Source organism: Capra hircus, chromosome 14 (assembly GCF_001704415.2).
Source record: "Capra hircus breed San Clemente chromosome 14, ASM170441v1, whole genome shotgun sequence".
NCBI lineage: Eukaryota > Metazoa > Chordata > Mammalia > Artiodactyla > Bovidae > Capra > Capra hircus.
Genome location: NC_030821.1, coordinates 15,659,744 through 15,681,220, shown reverse-complemented (window position 1 = coordinate 15,681,220; position 21,477 = coordinate 15,659,744). Strand labels below are relative to the sequence as shown.

At 42.5% G+C, this 21,477-nt stretch overlaps 1 protein-coding gene and 1 pseudogene across 5 annotated transcripts in view; both read right to left on the bottom strand.

Annotated features, from left to right (window-relative positions):
- MTDH (metadherin) overlaps nt 1–17,490 on the bottom strand; it is a 57,769-nt gene extending 40,279 nt beyond the window's left edge. For all 5 annotated transcript variants that reach the window (XM_018058259.1, XM_018058262.1, XM_018058264.1 and 2 more), the window contains exons 1-2: nt 16,738–17,490; nt 903–1,004 (exon numbers count right to left, since the gene is read on the bottom strand). In XM_018058259.1, coding sequence (XP_017913748.1) covers nt 903–1,004; nt 16,738–17,121 — 486 coding nt within the window. In that variant the 5' untranslated portion in view covers nt 17,122–17,490. The remainder of the gene's footprint in view (nt 1–902; nt 1,005–16,737) is intronic.
- LOC102168650 lies at nt 20,741–21,187 on the bottom strand (annotated as a pseudogene).

The window sequence follows — 21,477 nt, the reverse complement described above, 5'->3', positions numbered from 1 at the left end:
AAAAAAAAGAAAAGGGTGTGCATGCGTGTGTAGTTTTTTTTTTTTTTTTTTTTAATTTTCAAGAAGTTTGGTAATAATAAGAGAGTGCCAAGAGGAGACAGCAGCTTCTAATATGGTAGCCCTCATATTATAAGAAATCTGCAAAGGCTGGCACACAAGTTCATCTCTTTTGTTGTTATACCACTGGTCATGTATGCAGTTTTTAATATACCAAGAGGAATTAAATAAGAAGTCTCTTGCCCACAGCAGGAGGTACCATTGTTAAGTTTCTTGTACATTTTGCCTACTTACAAGCTAAATTAAGTCAAATAAAAATAGGTCAGTTCTAACACTGGCAACTAGAAAATGAATAAAATCCCAGGGATCTATCATTTATGGGGTATACACTGTCTTATTTGAAAATTTAACAGTGCACACCCAAATCTTTTAATAATGACCTGAGTATAGAACATTTTCCTTTGTTAAACAAAGTCAAATTGTATCTGGTAAACAGATGATTATGCTGCTATCACAAAAGAAATCTACTTTAACACTACAATAGGACAATTTTGTCAAGCTTTTTAGTCAGATGTGCACTGTTAGCAAAGGTAACACAATTTTGTTTTCCTGTAAGAAATATGTAACATATCTGGAACCTTATTCATATAAAAGACGTTCAAGTCATGAATAACTTGTCTTTGGCAGAATGCTTAATAATGCCACAGCAACGTTTAGAAACACACAGTGATACATCCTTCCTTAAAAACACACAACTTACTTAAACCTTCACTACCTATCCATCCACTACGATAAGCTCACATTTTTAGTCTTCCTTAAATGGGGGGGGTGGGGCGGTGTATATGTAACATTTTGTATGTCACTCTCTTTATTAAGAGCCTAATGTCATAGGCTCCCAAACTTACCTTTTCGTTTTTCTTGTCTGTCTCTACCGGCTGCTTTGCTGTTACACTTCGAGGAGTTCGGACAACTTCTTCCTCAGCCACTTCAATGGTCCGTCCATTTGGCTGCATAGCAACAAAAATGGATGCTGTTACCAAACTGCCCGGCAGATCAAATCAAAGATCTATACTCAGGAAATAGAATCAGTGATCAAATTCTACCTCAACCAAAACTAAAAAGACTTTTATACAGCTGTGTCATCTAAGACGTGTCAGACTACCATTTCTAGGAACTTGTAGTGTAAAAAAGAATGAACTTATAAGCGAAATTTGTACCACAAACTTATATTCTGATTTCACCCAGCCATCAGTACCTCCAACAAAAAATAATGGAATGGAAGCAAGAACTAAATGGTACTTGCACTCTGACCACCAACTGGCTGTGTACTCGGGAGTATTTCATTATCTTTGAGTATTATTTCTACATCTGTAAAAATGATAGGTCTGATCTATTCAAAAGTCCATGAGCGTTTTTGGTAAAGGGCCAAACAGAAAATATTTTAGGCTTTATGAGCCGTGTAGTCTCTGTTACAACACAAAACTCTGCTAGCACAAAAACAGCCAGAGATGATACATAAACAAGTGAGTGTACCTGTGTTCCAAAGAATTTTATAAACATAGGTGGAGGGCCATATTTGGTCCAAGGACCATAGTTCATTGGTCTTTGTATTAGATAATCTCTAATGTCCCCTGTAATCCTACAATCGAATGGCTATACTATTCTAGGATTTAGAAGCTTTGCTAACCCAATGCCACAGTTTAAAACGGCTATCTCAGCTTTCCCAACATCTCTAAAACAAAATAATAGCACTGAGAGATTTTCATGAGTAGAATGAAGTCTGTGAACACCAATCCTAACTTTTAATCAGAATCACTAGTTTTTTGTTGTTTTTTTTTTTTAAGCATTTCTGAGCCCCATTGCCAGAAATGTACTTAGATTCAGGACTCTGAAGAAAAGGACCAGGAATCTGTATTCTAATCTCTTCTTTCTGGATCCTATTACTTCTTTTCACTTGCCCATTCTTCTCATATTCAACACAATAAGTTAATAATCAATATACTAGTTTCAATTGCTTTATTCTCAGTTCTTGCAGAACTTTCATCAATTACTTATTATAGCAGAGCTATAGTCAAGAAAACAGTATGAGCGTGCAAAGGTTTCCTAATGTGACATTACCTGCATTTGTGCTAAATTATCAGGGATATGCAGTCGGAAAAAAGAGACAAGATTTACAGCAGAAAAATCAAAAAAGCTGTCTTTTACTTGATTAAATTCCTAGTTAATCCAAATTTAATCTGCTGAGTTTTGAGCAACTTGTTATAGGCAGACGGCTAATGCTGAAACGAGGTGTCCTTACTCTTGGTTTGGTTTTCTTTCTTCTGTGCTGCTCTGCTCCTTTAATGCTATCCGTTCTCATTTGTTTATGTATACTGGGGGGCAGGGATGAGGTGGGGTGGAGGAGACAGTGCATAGAGAATGGTCAGAAACCCTAGAAAGGGACTTGGACTTACAGCCATATCCACATCAGGAATACAAAACTTTCATTTAATTCTATCAATACTTTCCAGTATCACCACCTTACCTGTAAATTCTCAAGTGCCATTTATTTCAGACCGTCCTCTCTCTAGCCAAACTTATTTTTTTCAGGTTTTCTGGGGTCATCCTCACCTTTCTATGTAAGCTTTACTCCACCTGAACAGTCTCACAGCTTCAAGTCCACACAGTTCCCCATCTTTTTACTTGGCAGCTCACAAGCCTCATATACGTGAAGCTTCATTTAACTAATCCTTTCAGGAAACTATCATAGTCACTTATAATACTTCCATTTTACTCATGTAAATGACTAAATTGAGTCATTTTATATACTGGGCCTCCTTGGTGATTCAGTAGTAAAGAACCCACCTGCCAATGCAGGAGATAGGTTCAATTCCTGGGTTGGGAAGATCCCTTGAAGAAGGAAATAGCAACCCGCTCCAGTATTCTTGCCTGGGAAATCCCATGGACAGAGAAGCCTGGCAGGCAACAAGTCCATGGGGTCACAAAAAGAGCTGGACACGACTTAGGGACTAAGCAATAACAACAATTTATATACTAACTGTAAAAAGGTGAAATTAAGTGGTTAAAAACTATTAAAAAACCACCAAACAGTTAAAGGAAATTCCTTTGAGACAACTGCAAACATGTTCAGAGCCACCCAAATCACAGATGAAACCATCTCTCCTTTTGAACAGTCAGAAGTCCTCAGTCAGTGGTCAGGAACGCTCAGTGTCCATTTTATAGGCTTCCAATGGTCAGCAAGCCAAAGGTGGTCCCACGCTCCAACCCCTGCTGATTTTCCTTCCTTCTCTGCAACATCGACTTGTGTAGTGGCTAGAACTGCAGCTGTTCCTTCTGGTCTATGCAGATTTTCCAATTTTCCACTGTCTCTTGGGCTTTATATAGAGTTCATAATTATTGGGACTCCAAAAGTCATCAACAACTCCCTGCAAGTGCCTGGTATCATGAAATACTGATAAAAAGCCTCCTATCCTGAAGAAAAAGTCAACAGCAGGAAGAAAGGGTACACTATTCTGGTTGTGCCTCTCTTACCCACCACCAATAGCACTAATCTGGTCTCGTATTCTGCTACCACTGGTCAAGAAGGCCTTGTCCTGTAAAAGCATTGTTGTTGTTCAGCTGCCCAGTCGTGTTTGACTCTGCAACCCCATGGACTGCAGCATGCCAGGCCTCTCTGCCCCTCACCATCTCCCAAAGATTGCCCAAATTTATGTTCAGTGTATTGGTGATGCCATCCAGCCATCTCATTCTCTGACGCCCTCTTCTCCTTCTGCCTTCAATCTTTGCTAGCATCAGGGACTTTTTCCAATGAATTAGCTATTTACATCAGATGACCAAAATACTGGAATTTCAAATTCAGCATCAGTCCTTCCAATGAGTATTCAGGGTTGATTTCCCATAAGATTGACTGGTTTGATCTTCCTGCTGTCCAAGGGACGCTCAGGAGTCTCTACCAGCACCACAGGACATCAATTCTTTTGCGCCCTGCCTTCTTTACAGTCCAGCTATCACAACTGTACATGACCACTGAGAAGACTACAGCCTTGACTATATTGACCTTTGTCAGCACAGTAATGTCTCTGCTTTTCAATACACTTTCTAGGTTTGCCATAGCTTTCCTGCCAAGAAGCAAACATCTTCTGATTTCATGGCTGCAGTCACCATCCACAATGACTTTAGAGCCCAAGAGAGGAAATCTGTCACTACTTCCACCTTTTCCCCTTCTGTTTGCCATGAAGTAATGGGGTCAGATGCCATGATCTTAGTTTTTTTTAATAATGAGTTTTAAGCCAGCTCTTGCACTCACCTCATTCAACCTCATCAAGAGGCTCTTTAGTTCCTCTTTGCTTTCTGCCATTAGAGTGGTATCACCTGCATATCTGAGGTGGTGGTTGTTTCTCCCGCCCGTCTTGATTCCAGCTTGTAACTCATCCAGCCCGGCATTTCTCATGATGTGCTCAGCGTATAGGTTAAACTAACAGGGTGACAGCAGACAGCCGGGTGGCACTCCTTCTCAATCTTGAACCAGTCAGTTGTTCCATGCAGGGTTCTAACCGTTGCTTCTTGGCCCACATCCATGTTTCTCAGGAGACAAGTAAGATGGTCTGGTATTCCCATCTCTTTAAGAGCTTTTCACAGTTTATTATGATCCACACAGTCAAAGGCTTTGGCGTAGTCAATGTTTTTCTGGAATTCCCTTGTTTTCTCTATGATCCAGCGAATGTTGGCAACTGGATCTCTGGTTCGTCTTCCTTTTCTAAACCGAGCTTGGACATCTGGAAGTTCCTGGATGGCATAATGCTGAGCCTAGTATGCAAGATTTTAAGCATGACCTTACTAGTATGGGAGATGAGTGTAACTGTCTGATGGCTAGCACATTCTTTAGTACTACTCTTCTTTGGAGTTGGGATGAGGATTGACCTCTTCTGGTCCTGTGGCCACTGCTGGGTCTTCCAGATTTGCTGACATACTGAAGGCAACACCTTGAGGCATCATCCTTTAGGGTTCTACTGGAATTCTGTCACATCCACTAGCTTTATTAACAGCAGTGCTTAATGCCCACTTGACTTAGCTCTCCAGAATGTCTGACCACACCTTCCCAGTAATCCAGAAAAGCATTAACCACATTTAAATCAGTAAATCCCTAAATAGAAGCATGAAGGCTTCCCTAGTGGCTCAGTGATAAAGAATCCACCTGCCAATGCAGAAGACAGGTTTGATCCTGGGTCAGGAAGATTCCTTGGAGAAGGAAATGGCAATCCACTCTAGTCTTCTTGCCTGGGAAATTCCATGGACAGAGGAGCCTGGTGGGCTATAGTCAATGGGGGTCACAGAAGAGATGGACATGACTTTAGTGACTAAACAACAACAATAAATAAAAATGTATTATGTAGATTTGCTCACATGAAAAGAACTAATCACTAACACTTCAAATCAAATAATACTTCCACGCTCAGTTTTACATGAAAGTAGTTTCTCTAGTCATGGAGCCTTAATATATGCAATGTCGCTTCTACAGATTAGAATTACATCAGCTTCTCTCTGTGCCCCAAGTTTAAAATTCTCTGGAAAATTTTGAGGTGTTTCCCTCTAGGGCCAATCCAAGTTAATTTCATATATAGCATCCAACCTATACTTTAAATTAGACCACTCCAAAATATCCTTCAAATTTGGTGAAAATCAACCAGTACCAGAAAATAAAATTTCTTATGTGGATAAACTTGTAGACAATGCCATGTCAGCCTTAATATTAATACATTTCCTCAAATCCCAGCCCAGATCTTTCTTAAAAATACATTAGCAAAAGAAGGCGTGGTGTGTGTGTGTGTGGTGTGTGTGTGGTGTGTGTGTGTGGTGTGTGTGTGTGTCTTGGGAGGGTGATAATGCAGAATGAAAACACCCAGCTGACAATCAGGAAAATAAAAGGGAGGAGGGGGCCACACAGCAGGGGAGAAGGGTCTTATATTTAATAACAATTATTTCAAGGAAATAAAGTTCTTCACATTAGTTTCCAATTTATTAATTTCATACAATTCTTTACACACTAAGTACTTTTTAGTACAAGGCACTGGGCTAGGGGCCTCAGGGACAAGGACATATGAAAGAAATCTGCCCTCTGGGAGTGATAAAGTTCAGAATAAGAAGGTATGCTTAATAATAGACTTCTACTCCATTTGCGTGACCTTTACATATTTGTTAAACTGATTCTAAATATCAAAAGAACCCATAGCTGGGACTTCCCTGGTGGTCCAATGGTTAAGAATCTGTCTTGTAATGCAGGGGACTTGGTTCCAATCGAGGGTCAGGAAACTAAGCTCCAATGGGCCGCTAAACAACCGAGTCCTTACTAGAGCGCCTGTGCGCCACAACTACTGTCCATGCTCAGCAACAAAAGACCCCACGTGGCCCAGCAAAGACCTGATGCAGCTGAATAAACACATAAATATTTTTTAAAAAGAATCTAATGCTACAATAAGCATATATAAGTTTTAACATTTGACACTCCTATTACTCCTTGGAAAGAAAGTTATGGCCAACCTAGATAGCATATTCAAAAGCAGAGACATTACTTTGCCAACAAAGGTCCGTCTAGTCAAGGCTATGGTTTTTCCTGTGGTCATGTATGGATGTGAGAGTTGGACTGTGAAGAAAGCTGAGTGCCGAAGAATTGAAGCTTTTGAACTGTGGTGTTGGAGAAGACTCTTGAGAGTCCCTTGGACTGCAAGGAGATCCAACCAGTCCTTTCTGAAGATCAGTCCTGGGTGTTCTTTGGAAGGAATGATGGTGAAACTGAAACTCTAGTACTTTGGCTACCTCACGTGAAGAGTTGACTCACTGGAAAAGACTCTGATGGTGGGAGGGACTGGGGGCAGGAGGAGAAGGGGACGACAGAGGATGAGATGACTAGATGACATCACTGACTCGATGGACGTGAGTCTGAGTGAACTCCGGGAGTTGGTGATGGACAGGGAGGCCTGGCGTGCTGCGATTCATGGGGTCGCAAAGAGTCGGACACGACTGAGAGACTGAACTGAATTGATTTTCACTTAATTAGGTAAATTTTTATTTTTAGTCACAAAATGTAAAACCCATGACTTCAAATTACTTGGAAACTTAACTTTCAAAACTAAAAGGGTAGTCTACTAACTATCAAAAAAAGTGAAATATGAAAAGTCTATGGGGTTTGGAGTGGACAACCGGGGATTAAGGTCCAACTTCTATATTTAATCACTGTGATTTTAAACATTTTCCTTGACTTAATCCTCAACTTCATCATCTGTAAATATGCAGAAAATATGTAATTTGTCTTGTATAGGTTTCTTGCTAAAGTAAATGAGAGAACATGCAAAGGCATACTTTACATGTTCAAGAAACAGTTTCTTTCCTTCAATATCCTTTCCTCTCCAAAGCTACGAAGGCCCATATCCTCATCCTATGTTCCAGCATTCAAGTCATTTTTCATATTAGCAAGCTCAAAATGAATGTTAAGTTCTGGTGGTCAAGAGCCTTAAAAAACTGTACATGTATCCAATGGGCCCAATGCTGCAGACACAAATTCTTTTGGGAAGTTAACAGAATACAAATGATGAGTAAATATAGCCTCTCACAGGCTAGAAATAGTCCAGGCTTGCTTGAGAGACATGCTGTACGATCTTTTTTCTTAAAAAGCTGCTTATAGTCTGTATTCTAAAAAAGATTACACAATATTCACTCGAGTTCATTCACTCAATATCCATTAAATGAACCCAGCAGAGTAATAAGCAGGGCTGTTAAAGCCTTGAAACGAGACAAGTGAGGCACAATCCCTGTCCTCACAAAGCTTAGACCCCAGCAAAGGAAGACAGGTATAGCTCAGAAAAAAAGCCAGACAAAAGGTATACTCTGCCCTGGCTCCCCACCTCCCCATCCCCGGCCTCTAAAAGGAGAACAGTGTGTGTTTTGAAGGAAAGCTGAGATCACGGTTGAATCCCCAATGTCTATCACCCTGGATAAGTTACTACTTCGCTGCAGTCTCAATTTGCTTAGCAAGAAATTATACTTTGCATACTGGGAAGTACAAGTATGTCCATGATTTTAAAAAAAAAGGCAAGACATCATGGAAACTCAACAGATAACAACTTTAGCTGACAGACCTAGAAACTTCCAAGTATTTGCCATGTCTTGTCACTTCATGGCAAATAGATGGGGAAACAATGGAAACAGCAACAGACTTTATTTTGGGGGGCTCCAAAATCACTGCAGATGGTGACTGCAGCCATGAAATTTAAAGACGTCTGCTCCTTGGAAGAAAAGCTATGACAAACACAGCATATTAAAAAGCAGAGACATTACTTTGCTGACAAAGGTCTGTATAGTCAAAGCTATGGTTTTTCCAGTAGTCATGTATGGATGTGAGAGTTGGACCATAAAGAAGGCCGAGAGTAGAAGAATTGATACTTTTGAACTGTGGTGTTGGAGAAGACTCTGGAGAGTCCCCTGGACTGCAAGTAGATCAAACCAATCAATTCTAAAGGAAATAAATCCTGAATATTCACTGGAAGGACTGACGCTGAAGCTAAATTTTAGCTCCAATTCTTTGGCCACCTGAAGTGAAGAGTTGACTCCCTGGAAAAGACCCTGATGCTGGGAAAGATTGAGGGCAGGAGGAGAAGGGGAGGACAGAGGATGAGATGGCTGGATGGCATCACCCACTCGATGGACATGGGTTTGATCAACTTCCGGGAGATGGTGATGGACAGGGAAGCCTGGCCTGCTGTAGTCCATGTGGTCGCAAAGAGTCGGACATGACTGAGCGAGTGAACATCAACAACATTTGCCATGTGCCAATCACATGCATTATCTCATTTAGTGGACAAAACTTGGTCAGTTTCTTAGTTTTAGTTAGGAAGAGTGCTGATACATATTCAAGGTAGAACAATTTCTTGTCATTTATTTAAAAACACAAATTGTGTGCTTCTTTCTGTCAAATGCTGTGCACTATCAATTACATAAGCTAAACATTACAGTACACAGCTTCACTCACAGTAATTTATCAACTTGCTTTTAAATTCAACCTCAATTTTAAACTCTTAAAAGCTAGAAGAATAATCTTATAAATATGGCCTAAAAATCAAATTTGCAAAAATCTTGCTATATATCTTGAGACATTTCCTTTAGGATAAAGATTCTTGCACAGGCTTCCCAGGTGTTGCAGAAGTAAAGAATGTGCCTACCAATGCAGGAAATGCAAGAGATGTGGTTCTGTCCCTGGGTCAGGAAGATCCCCTGGAAGAGAATGGCAACCCACTCCAGTATTCTTGCTTGGAGAATCCCATGGACAGCGGCGGCTGGCGGGCTACAGTCCATGGGGTTGCAGAGGTGAATACGGGAGCACACAAAGATCCTGCGCCTTCTGAACAGCTAGCCAAAACTAAACCCTCTTCAGGAATTCTAAAACATCTTTTTGTTGAACCTAGAACATCAAGGATGCTCAAAGCTACTTTTATAAATGATACGCAACACCAATCACATGGCCAAGTTATGCTAGAGATAATTTTTGAAACACTAAATACAGCATTGGTTTTTAAGGTTTTATATCAGATGGGTACTGAGATAAGGATTACAGGTGATACAGTGGACACATATCCATGTAGTTCTTTCTCAGATGGATCTGAGAAAGTAGTTTCTGAGATGATCTGAGAGTAGTTTTCTCTCCAAACTACTAGCACAGTTGGAGAGAAAATAGAGCAAAAAACTAGTCAGGAAATCTCTGGCAAGCCAGGGGTTAGGACTCCATGCTTTCACTGCCAAGGGCCCAGGTTCAATCCCTGGTTGGGGAACGAAGATCCCACAAGCTGCATGGTGTGGCCAAAAAAACCAAACCAAACAAACACAAATTAACTACCAACTCCCCTCCACCCAAACAACAACAAAAAAACTTGTCAAGCAACACCAATTCCTCACATCTCTTGATTTTGTTTGAAAAATACTAATTTTAAAATGCTTTCAAGGCTTTCACAACCTTGAAAAGTAGTACATTACCCAATAATGCTGAAGCGCAACAAAAACAAGTACTCGGAGGGTTTATTGCTGCTCTTGGTATCTGAGATGAACACAACTGTTAAAGGTCTTTTCTGTCACAACTATTAAAGGTCTTCTCTGCAGCACCTCTGGCAGAAGAAAATGACAGGATGAAAAAGTCCTGTCATATGACCAAACAAATGAAGGCAAAACTCTGGAGCTGCTGTAAAGGTCATTATAATTTTCAGCGAAAACTTCTGACTTTTAAAAGTAAAATTTAAAAGCAATAAAGTTGTAACTCACTGAGAAAATTAGATTTGTTCTCTGAATGCAGTGTAATATCCTGGAACATGCTATCAAAACCAGAGCGGTATAATGGAAATAACAGTGAGTTCTTAAGCTAGAAATCAGGATATTGTTTTGCCTTTGAAATGCCTTTGCTCTATGACCTTGAATAAGTCAATCTCTCTGAATCTCAAGATTCTTTTTTTTTTTTTGTAAAATCAGGGATATTTGTTTTACCATCACTCAGAATTTTTAAATTAAATGAGTATTCAAGGCTTAAAACATTAGCAACTTAAAGGGAAAAAGAAAATCCTATAGATGTCATGTAACTTTAGTAATACCTGAGATAATAGGGCAAAACCACTACCTATGAATAAGAGACATAATCCTATTGAGAGTATCTTAAAAGACAAATTTATTTAGCTCAATAACAGATTAGACCATCCAGCTAAACAGTAAGATATCATTTTAGATCATTCAGCATTTAATTTAACAAATAGTTACCAAAGGCTCTAATATGCCAGTCACTGTTTGCCATCTGATAGCATGGCTTATAAGAGAAAAGAAAACCCAGAGCAAAAGTAAATGGAGAAGTTAATAAACAATTTACAAACTATAACAAAGGAAACACGAAAGACTGAGACAGAAAATAGAAGGGGATGCCTATTTCAAATAGGGTGATTAGGAAAGTATTTTCTAGGAGCGTGAGTTTCAAAGTTAGATCTAAAGGCTGATTAGAACAGTGGGTCAAGTTTGCAGCACTGGGTTCTGAAAGAGCATGAGGAAGTGCAAAGGATTACTGTGAAGGTAGCAAATGAGAGGAAGCTGACTCAAGTTTGCTTAGAAAGAAAAGCAGCTGCTGAGCCGTACAGGAAAAAAGTTTAGATTTTAAATGCAAAAACTACTAAAATGTTGGTTTTAGACAAGATGGCGATTTGCTTTTAAAAAGCCTCGTTACTAGGGTGTTGAGAAATGACTGGAGGCAGCCGGCAGAAGCTACTGCTGTGCGAGTGAGTTACGGTGGAAACAGAATGAGAGTAGCTGGACTAAATATATATTTTGGAGATAAAAATGATGGTACTTGCTGAAGGACCAGATATGAGGTGAACAAGATGAAGATATAAGGAAAAGGGAACAATCAAGAATGATTCTTAAGATATTTGGCCTGAATAACTGAAGGAAAGGCAGAGTCATTTACCATTTACAGTAATGGGGACAACTGGGAGAAGGCAGGGTATTATGAGTGCTGTTCTGAAGATGTTAAAGTTTTTGAGATAAACATCAGGTTTCCTGCTGAAGAAATCAAGTATACATCTAGACATGAGGTTCTGGAGGTAGGCCAAACAGTCTAGTCATTGTTGTTTTAGTCAGTTAGTCACGTCCAGCTCCTTTGTGACCCCATGGTTTGCAGCCCACCAGGCTCCTCTGGCCATGGGGTTTTCCAGGCAAGAACACTGGAGCAGGTTGCCATTTCCTTCTCCAGGGGACCTTCCCTACCCAGGGATTAAACCTTCATCTCCTACATGGGTAGTCGGATTCTTTACCAGTGAGTCACACTAGGGAAACCCATTAGTTCAGTTATAGATACAAACAAACAGTTGATTGCCATTATTTGGAGATTCCATATCCACAAATTTTCCTACTAGCTAAAAGTTACTTCTAACCCCCAAATCAATACTTGTCATTCTTGGACATGCATAGAGTTACAAAAAAAATCTGAGTCATTCTACAAGCACATTCCCAGGCGATGCTCTGTTTTAGCTCTCATAAAAAATAAATATATAAAAAAGAAACTAACTCTAACTGGGGAGCTAGAGAAAAGCTTTACAGCAGAGGGAGCAATGTAGCTGGGCCATTTAAGGATAGGTAGAAATTAGCAGAGATACAGAAAAAGGGGGCCTTTTAGAAGAAATCATATGAATAGAAAAAGGTAGTATGAATAGAGAGACACTGACATTTAGCTAATGGTAATGTCTTATGGGTAATGTGCTTAGTTGTGGCTGACTCTTTATGACCCCATGGACTGTAGCCCGCCAGGTTCCTCTGTCCATGAAATTTTTCAGGCAAGAATACTGCAGTGGGTTGCCATTTCCTTCTCCACAAATGGGTAATGGTAAGAGATAAAATCTAAGATGGGATTAGATCATGAAAAGGCTTGAGAGCCATGCCACTGAATTTTATTCAACAGGTGTTGGGGAATTACTGAAAGGATGTGAACTCGAAAGTCACATGATTAGAGTTGGGCTTCCTAGGTGGTGCTAGTGGTGAAGAATTCACCTGCCAGTTCAAGAGACATAAGTGATGCAGGTTCGATCCCTGGGTCGGAAAGAATCCCTGGAGAAGGGAATGGCTACCCACTCCAGTATTCTTGCCTGTAGAATTCCATGGAGGAGTCTGAGGAGTCTGGTGGGCTACAGTCCACAGGATCGCCAAGAGTCAGACATGACTGAGTGACTAACACTTTAAAAGATTTAACTGGCATGAGTGGGTAGAAAGGATTGGCAACAAAGGGACTGGAAGCAGGAGAACCAGTTAGGATGCTGTTAGGATCACCTAAGCAAAAGGTAATACAGCCTGAAAGTAGGGCAGTGGCAGTGAAACTGGAAAAGAAGTAACTACTACAAAAGACACAGCTTACTGTCAGAATAAGCTACTAGCTGCAGACAGATGGCCCTTACAAAATTTACGCCATATGAGGCAAACACAGCCATTTTTCACTGTAAAAATAAAAAGGTGGCTCACATGGATGTCTTCTAGGCATAAAAAACAGAAGCAAGCTGCATACAATACTTTGGTGGGACATTTTACTGTATTATACATTCAATAACTACTTGTCAAGCGCCAACCACTATGCAAGGTTATACAGTAGCAAACAAGACAAAACACTATTTATTGAGCTTATAGATATTAACAATTGTACTATGGAAAATCCTTACGAAAAATGAATTTTCTTTGATGATGATCTTGGTTACCTGCTTCCAGTTGAAACACAAAGCAATAACTGCTAAAGACCAGCTATTTGAGATGTTGCTTAGTTGCTAAGTTGTGTCCAACTCTTTGGGACCCCATGGACTGTAGCCCACCAGGCTCCTCTGTCCATGGTATTTCCCAGGCAAGAATACTGGAGTGGGTTGCTGTTTACATCCATCTAAATCACTGTACAGGTTAAGTCAAGAAAAAAATATTTACTGAGTGTCTACTTAATACTCATGATGAATGAGGTGTCAAGAAAAACACATGTAAAAAAACAGTGATAAGCCCAGTGAAAAGTGTCACCCCCTTCACTTTAACAGGGGAATGAACACAAAAACCTATGGCAAGGTATTAGGGGATAAAAAGCAAACCAATACAAGAATTAAAAAAAAAAAAAAGCTTATGAAAAGATTTTAAAAAGCTAAATGACATCTACTCTATACATAAAAACAGGCAACTGGAAACAAACTGAAAATTTGAGTTGTGAAATCTGGAATGATTTCAGAGAAAACTTAAAAGGGACAAAAATAAATTCAGAATGTCCTTTCAAAAAAACTGTAGTTGACATCCCTGAATCCACTTGAATCAGAATTAAGCATATCCAAAATGTTTATCAGAATGATGTAGTAATAAAAGATGGATTATAAGATTAACATGTCTGCACCTAGAAATCTCTCTTACACTTTGAATCTTATGGCACTACTACACTTGATTTTCAAATAGGCAAGGGAGCTTGTTAAAAAAGCAGATTCCCTGGACCTAGCTCCACAGACTCTGAATTTGTATCTGTAGTTGGACTCAGGAATCTACATGATTTAACAAGCATTCAAAGTAACTACTGCAAGTAGTCAGGGTGAACAGTCTGAGGAATGCTGCAGTGTTTTACCTCAAGTAAGATCTTCAACTTATAAACATGACAAGCTAATGGAAGCAAGGTTAAATGCCTCACTCAAGTTTAGAGTTCCAATTCCTGCCAGGCCAACAGAGTTAAAAGTCTTCTACCCTCGAGCCTTTGCTATTTCTTCAGCCTTTCCCAATATCCAGTTCCTCCCCATTTCAAGTCAAATTCCATGAAAGGTTTTTCCTGGCTACCTGGGCCTTCACTAAGGTTGCACTGTTAAGTTTCTGATTTTTTTCCACAACTGGAATAAGAAGTTCCCTGGGGAAAACTGAGCTTTTGCTTTTGTATCCCTTTCACTGTAAGACACAAGAATATGGTTTTCCTTTTTTACTGCCTTCAATTTGCAAGCAGTATCCTGCTTTTCCCCAAACAGAAACTTAGCAAAGTGCTGAAGCATATGAATACTAACCAACTAATAACTAACTAAATGGAAGCTTGGATTTCTTAACCCTATAAAGCAGCGTTTTTCTATAGGTCACCCCTCAAATCAAATGTGAAACTAATTTAGTAAGTCACAAATATCATTAAAGAACAACAGAATAGTGTGTGTGTGTGTGGGGGGGGGGGTGGTATTGTAAAATGTTTTCTTTTCGTTGTGGTCAAAACTTTTGAAAGCCACAGTTTTGTAAATGTTGATAAACTTCTCCAACACATCTTTACTGTTAGGTAGGCAAACATATTTGCTTTCGCAATTAACACTGAGCCACCCTGTCAGCCTTCCCATTCTCTGTTCTCCAAAGCTAACAATGGATTTATTTATTCATTCCCCCTAGCACAAATACTAAGTTTGATGAGTATTTTTCACAGCACAAGTTCCACAGGAGCCTGTCTGTGTTTCTTCTTCTGATGGGTCATCTTGTGATGCACTTCGAATGGGCTCTTATTAGCACCTGTCTGTTGACCCAAGTCTGTCTGAAATTCGAGAGGCGCAAACAGGGCTTTGAAATTTTCACAACCTGTTTCATCCACACTCGTCCTAGGCTTATGAATGAATGTGATTTTTTCCAAGATCACCTTCTTTCCTATTTTGGAGCCAGGTTTCCACCATAACATTACTTTCTGGTAAACACTAATACTCTTTGCAAATTTAAATATAATTACATAGCTTCCAAATCACTTCTATTTTCTCTTCTCCTAACCTAAGGCAGTAGTCATACTAACAAAGTTGTATCCGTTTCTAGTTCTTATACATATCTTGCATCCTCTTAACCAGCAGGTCTAATCTAGACCTAATAATGCAGTAATTGTGACTTGTCACAGCTCTAATACAGTGTCATCTTTTGTATTGTTACCAACCATACTCTCATGACTTTAGCTTGAATTCAAATCTGACTTCCTCCATAACTTTGCTAAATTCCTCCAAATCCCTCCCACTCTCTAAACCTCATTTACACTGTTCACACCTCTACAGCACCTGTCAGTCCACAAAATATTAGAATTATTTTTGAATCTGTCTCCTATATTAGTTTCCACGACTAACTTTCACATGCATACCGCTCACTGTCCAGCAAAAAACCAGAGGGCATTTCACATAGAACCTTATTGTGCTGAAAAGGTGAGGCGCTAAAACCAGTGGCTACAAAAATAGGTTAGGAGTTGTTTCCAATTTTGCACACCCTCCATACTCTGGTCAACTATACGCTATTTTTAAATAAGTAAAATAAAACCATGAAAGTTCTAATGGGAGAACCATGGGGGACATGGCAATCAAGGCTGCAGAAATAAAAGGCGAAGGCACGATAAGACGGTCGTGATGCTCTCTGCCTTTCCACACGTGGTCCGGTAAATGGGCGCCTGATCCCTCTTCTCAGCCCGGCACCATTCTGCTCTGTCATCCTTTTTACCCTATTTCAAAACCTCCCACACCGCTCCGCTGAAGTTGCCTTGGCGCCCTCTCAGAGTACCCTGTACCCCAAAGTACGTTAGAAGACAGATTCCCTCTTGCCGGGCTCCTGTTCCGGCCTCCAGCGGCCACATGCGCCAGAAGCAGAGTGGGCAACCATTTCCCTTCTAGAGCCCTAACTAAAACGGAAGCGTGTCCAGACCTGGGTACCTTTAATCCTCGAGTAAGCCCCAGAGTTTTTAGGTCACCGTTATCTCCTCCACCGCCTCCCACCTCGGCGGGACCTGAAGCACGCAGGCTCTTGGCTTCCAGGCGCAGTCTTGCCACAACTTCCCAACGCCACCCTAAGGTCCCGTCGGCCTCCGCACACACAGGCAGCCTAACCCAAGTAGGCCTCGGGGTGGTGGGGGGCGGGGGGGCGGGTGCGGCGGCTTGGCATGTCATCCGGGCGGTCAAGGGTCCCCAAACTGTCTCGACCTCCGGGCGGCTTTTATTTAAACGTACCCCCAAGACAGTCTAACTTCCTTCCTCCAAACCGATCTGCCCCACCGGGTCCTATACTTCCTGAATTTCCACCATTCCCCAAGAAACGTGTCCACCGATCGCCGCCTCCGCCTGGGAGGCTCCATCCCGGCTCTCGACTATGCTCCCTCGGTCCCCTTTGCCGGATTCCCGGCGGGGGCGGCTGGGGTTTGGTCCCCCCAACCACCGACCACCCTGCCGCTCCTCCCCTACTCACTTTGGGCTTCTCCGGCAATTTCTTCCGGTTCTTCTTCTTTTGCTCCTCGCTCCTGAGATTCTTCAGCACGCCTTGGTCGTCAGCGGCCGGGGCCGGCGCGGCCGCCGCCGCCTCCTCCCGCTTGCGGGGCGGGCTCCTCCGCTTCTTGCGGGCGCCGGCGCAAGCCGCGGCCCAGCCGTAGCCGAGCAGGAAGAGCAGCAGCAGCCCGAGCGCGCCCATGCCCACCAGGATCACCCAGCCCGGGTAGCGCTTCGGCTCCAGCCCCAGGTCGAGGCCCAGCTCGGTGCGCAGAAAGCCCAGGCCGACCGAGAGCATTTCCTGCAGCCGGGCCGAGCCGTCCTCGGCCTGCTGGGCCAGCTCGTCCAGCCAGCTCCGTGTAGCCATCTTCCCTCCCCGTCAGGGGGAGCGGGGGGACTCACGGGATGACGCCGGGCCGCGGAGACGCCGTGGAACAGTCGAGGGAAGCGAGGACGCGCCGGGGCCCGACCGCCTCAGGCCGAGCGCATTGCGGCCGCCCCTCCCGCCGGAGCCGGGGATCGGCCGCGGCCGCTGCCAGGAGGACGGGGGGGTGCTCCCCCGGTTCCCCCCTCGTCAGAGCCTCACTCCGCCGCCGCCAGAAGGAGGGGGACGGCGGGAGGGAGTGTCTCCAGTGGCGGCCGCTAAGCGGCGTCTCCGCGCCAGCGCCGGGCGCCCGCTGTCCTCCCTCGGCGGAACAATGGCGGCTCCGGCCGCGATCCACGCAGCGGGAGGCGGCGGGGGGCGGGTCGGGTCGCGGGTCACGTGGACTCCAGTGGGCGGGGCGTAGGTGTCACGTGGGCGCGGGCGAGGCCGGGCGGGGCGGAAGCCGTTGGAGGGAGCGCGCAGCTGAGGCGGTCGGCGGGACGTTTTTCGGCGTCTGCCGGAGGCGCGCCGAGCACTGGGGACCGGTGACTCTGGTCCGGAGGTTGGGAGGGGTTCACTGGAGGAAGCCTCTGCGGAATGGCTGGTGGCCAGGAGCTAGGAGACGTGGCGCTTTGAATCGGTTTAGGGGAGGGGCTCTTGAGGAAGCCTGGGGGCCGCGGCGGGCCGGGGAGGCGGGGGAGCGGGGGGTAAAGAGCTAGGATGTGAGAGTTGGACTCTGAAGAAAGCTGAGCGCCGGAGAATTGATGCTTTTGAACTGTGGTGTTGGAGAAGACTCTTGAGAGTCCCGTGGACTGCGAGGTGATCTAACCAGTCAGTCCATCCTAAAGGAGACCAGTCCTGGGTGTTCATTGGAAGGAATGATGTTGAAGCTGAAACTCCAGTACTTCGGCCCCGTGATGCGAAGAACTGACTCATATGAAAAGACCCCGATGCTGGGAAAGATTGAAGGCGGGAGAAGGGGACGACGGAGGATGAGATGGTTGGATGGCATCACCGACATGAGTTTGAGTAATCTCCGGGAGTTGGTGATGGACAGGGAGGCCTGGCGTGCTGCAGTCCATGGGGTTACAAAGAGTCGGACACGAGTGAGCTACTGAACTGACTGAGGAACCAGGTCACGGGGTGTAGGTCCAAGTCGCCCTAGTAGCTGTCTGCTTTTCTCCGTTCTTTTTCTGGGAGTAGTGTTGGGGTGGAAGCGGATTCTACTCACTGGATCACGGATCCAGCTAGACGCTTCCAGAGTTGGGCTCAGTTAAGTCCGAAGCCGGGCACTCTTCTTTTGGGGCCTAGGTTTCGTTCACAAGTTAAGTTTGTCTCAACTGACCAATGTTGTGTGTCTACAGTTTGCCTGCCTGACCAAGGGCGCTTTCGCGTGGTTTTCGCTCCTTCGCTCCTGGCTTTCGTTCCTGTCATTCGCCAGAAGTCAAAAATTGGAAGGCACGTGGGCAGTATTATTTTCCTATTGCAGTTTAATACGAAGTAATGTCAGGCATATTGGATTGTGTTTTACATGTAGATGAAGTAGTTCCTTCGTTGAGTTCTATTTTAAGCTTTTGTGGAAGATCACAGAGAATTTCCAAAAATCTTTTTTGTATGCTGCGTTGACCATATCTAGGTAACATTAGGAAGAAGTGAATTTTCAGATCTTAAAAATACAAAGATGATATTCACGGCTGCCTTAGGGTTTTGACATTATATTTCCCTATGAGAAAACTTAATGTGTTATCGTTAAATGATAATTAGCATTTTTAGCAAGTGTCTTAAAGTGAACTAAATACAGGCTTTCTAAAGAATAGAAAGGGGAGTAATATTAATAAGTACCGAATGCCAAAAATGTATTTAGGAGTATTTTGACCTACTTTGCAACTGTGTTGTAACGCATATTGTGATTAATGAGTGAAAAGGAGCTTGGTAAATAATAAATTGTTACTCTAGCCAAGCTTTATACAGACTTGTAATTAAAGACTGTAGTTAAAGACAGTGTAAATTACAAGGCCAAAAACTTGGAAGATGTAATTGGAACTACTTTATCTCTAAAAGGTTCCAAATTCCATTTATAGTTATGAAAGTAGGTTTACAATTTTACATTTATGCTTTGGTTCCAGAGACATGAGGGATATCTTTCCTAAGAAGCCCATTCTAGGCGAACACGTGAGGGCTTATGAATTAAGCTATTATACAATAATAGTAGCTGGATATTCCAGTTCTTCGCAGTCTGGCAAATACTGATTATGTAAAATCCTATCACCTTTTTTTGTGTGTGTGACTCTCCTTTGACCTGAAAATGTTTACTTATATGGTAATACAGATAATAATAATTTTTCACATATAGCTTTGTGTCTTTTAAAGTATTTTAAGAACAAAAATGGATTCGTACACTAATTACTGTTTTGCATTTAATGACAAATGCAAAGTGCCATTTTAGTGACATATTTAATGACATCAGCATTCATGTCACTTGATAGAACCCAGCTGATAAAACTCACCAGGAACATACTAGTAGCCCCACAATGTTAGGTTTGTTAACTTGCTGCAGAATGAAATTTAGGTAAAATTTAAATGAATCAGTGCTTTGAAAGATTCAAAGCAAAGCAAGCGGTGTCTAAAAGAGATAATATCAAGCCTGGCCTGGAATATCCTAATTCCTTGAAAATGGTGAAGTTAAAAGAAATGTTAGATGTCATTGCTGAAACCTCTTTTCTTGAAGCAACTGGGTTGGAAATAAAGACTGCTAATTGGGAGTCAAAATGACCCATACAATGGAATACCACTCAGAAATAAATACATGAAGCGGCATAGGTGAATCTCAAATATACCGACTGGAAGAAGCCAGGCCAAAAAGAGTATGTAATGCATGATTTCATTCATATAAAACTAGAAAGTACAAACTGATCTACAGTGACAGCAGATCAGTGGTGATTTGGGAAGGCGAGGGAGAGCACGGGGTGGTGGGAGGGAGTGATTACAAAGGGCACCAGGAGACTTTGGGGAGTGATGGATATGTTATCTTTATTATTCTGGTTTTATGGGCATATGGGTTTTATGGGTTTATATATGTCAAAACTTACCAAATGTGTACTTTAGATATTGTAGTTTGTGTCAGGTATACCTCAATAAAACAGTTTACAGTTTTTTGAAAAGTCACCTGCGTGGAAGGAACAGCTGCATACAGGAGTGGCGTGCTCCATGTTCACTGATAGTATTTTTAACAAAGTTTTTACCAATCTATAATTTTAAGGTTTCTCAGCGGTATATACTTGATGTTAATTTTTTTTAACACGTTTGCACAATAAATACTTATTCTATGATCTGGCTCTACTATAAAGTTTATTTAACATAGTTTATTGTTAGATAGGTTATTTACAAGTTTTTTTGTTGCTGTTTTTGTTTTTTGCCATTAAATGCAATTGTGTCATGAATACGCTTGTAACTGAATAGCTTTGTGAATACCCATAAGAACTTCGTGAGGATAGAATCCTGGCACTGTCATTGCCTGAGCCATAGCCCACAGCACGTAACACTTTTAGTTTGAGAGGTTTTTTTGGTTTTGTTTCTACATCAAGGCAATTTATTAACAAAACGACAATCTGAGTAGTCCTTTTCACAGATGGTGGCCATGGAGACCCCTCTTCCTGCGGGTGCTGTCGGAGGGGATGGGGGTAACATTCTCAATCCGCCCAGTCTTCATCCCTGAGCGGGCAAGCGCTCTGAGCGCTGACTGGGCTCCTGGTCCAGGAGTCCTGGTCCTGTTTCCTCCTGTGGCCCAGAGTTTGATGTGGAGGGCAGTGATGCCCAGCTCCTTGCATCTCTGGGCTACATCCTAGGCAGCCAACTTGGCAGCATATGGAGAGGGCTCATCTCAGTCAGTCTCCACCTTAATCCGACCAGTTACATGGCAGATGGTTTCCTTGCCTGAAAGATCGGTGCCATGGGCAAAAGCATCGATGAAGGATGCAGAGGTGTGGCACACACCAAATACATTTTCTTCTTCAGCCACCCGAGGGCCAAGGCTGATGGCCTGTTTTTCTTTTCCCCTGCAAGGTGCCATTTCTGCACATCTCCAGAGTCTTATCACTGGAAAGAGCTTAGTTTGGAAGTTTTAAAGAGACCTGAAGAAGTTCTACCTAAAGCCTCTCATTTCACAGAAGGGAAGAAGGATGCTTCAGAGGGCTAAGGGTTGTACCACAGAATCAGAGTGGCTGGATTTGTAGTAGAACCCAGTGTTAAACTGTTCTTGACCCCTTGGTTTCTCCTCTCTTTTCCGTATACCCAGTGATTAATTCTTGGGATTAGTGTGTTTGTGTTTGTTTGCTCAGACTGCCAAAACAAAATTCCATA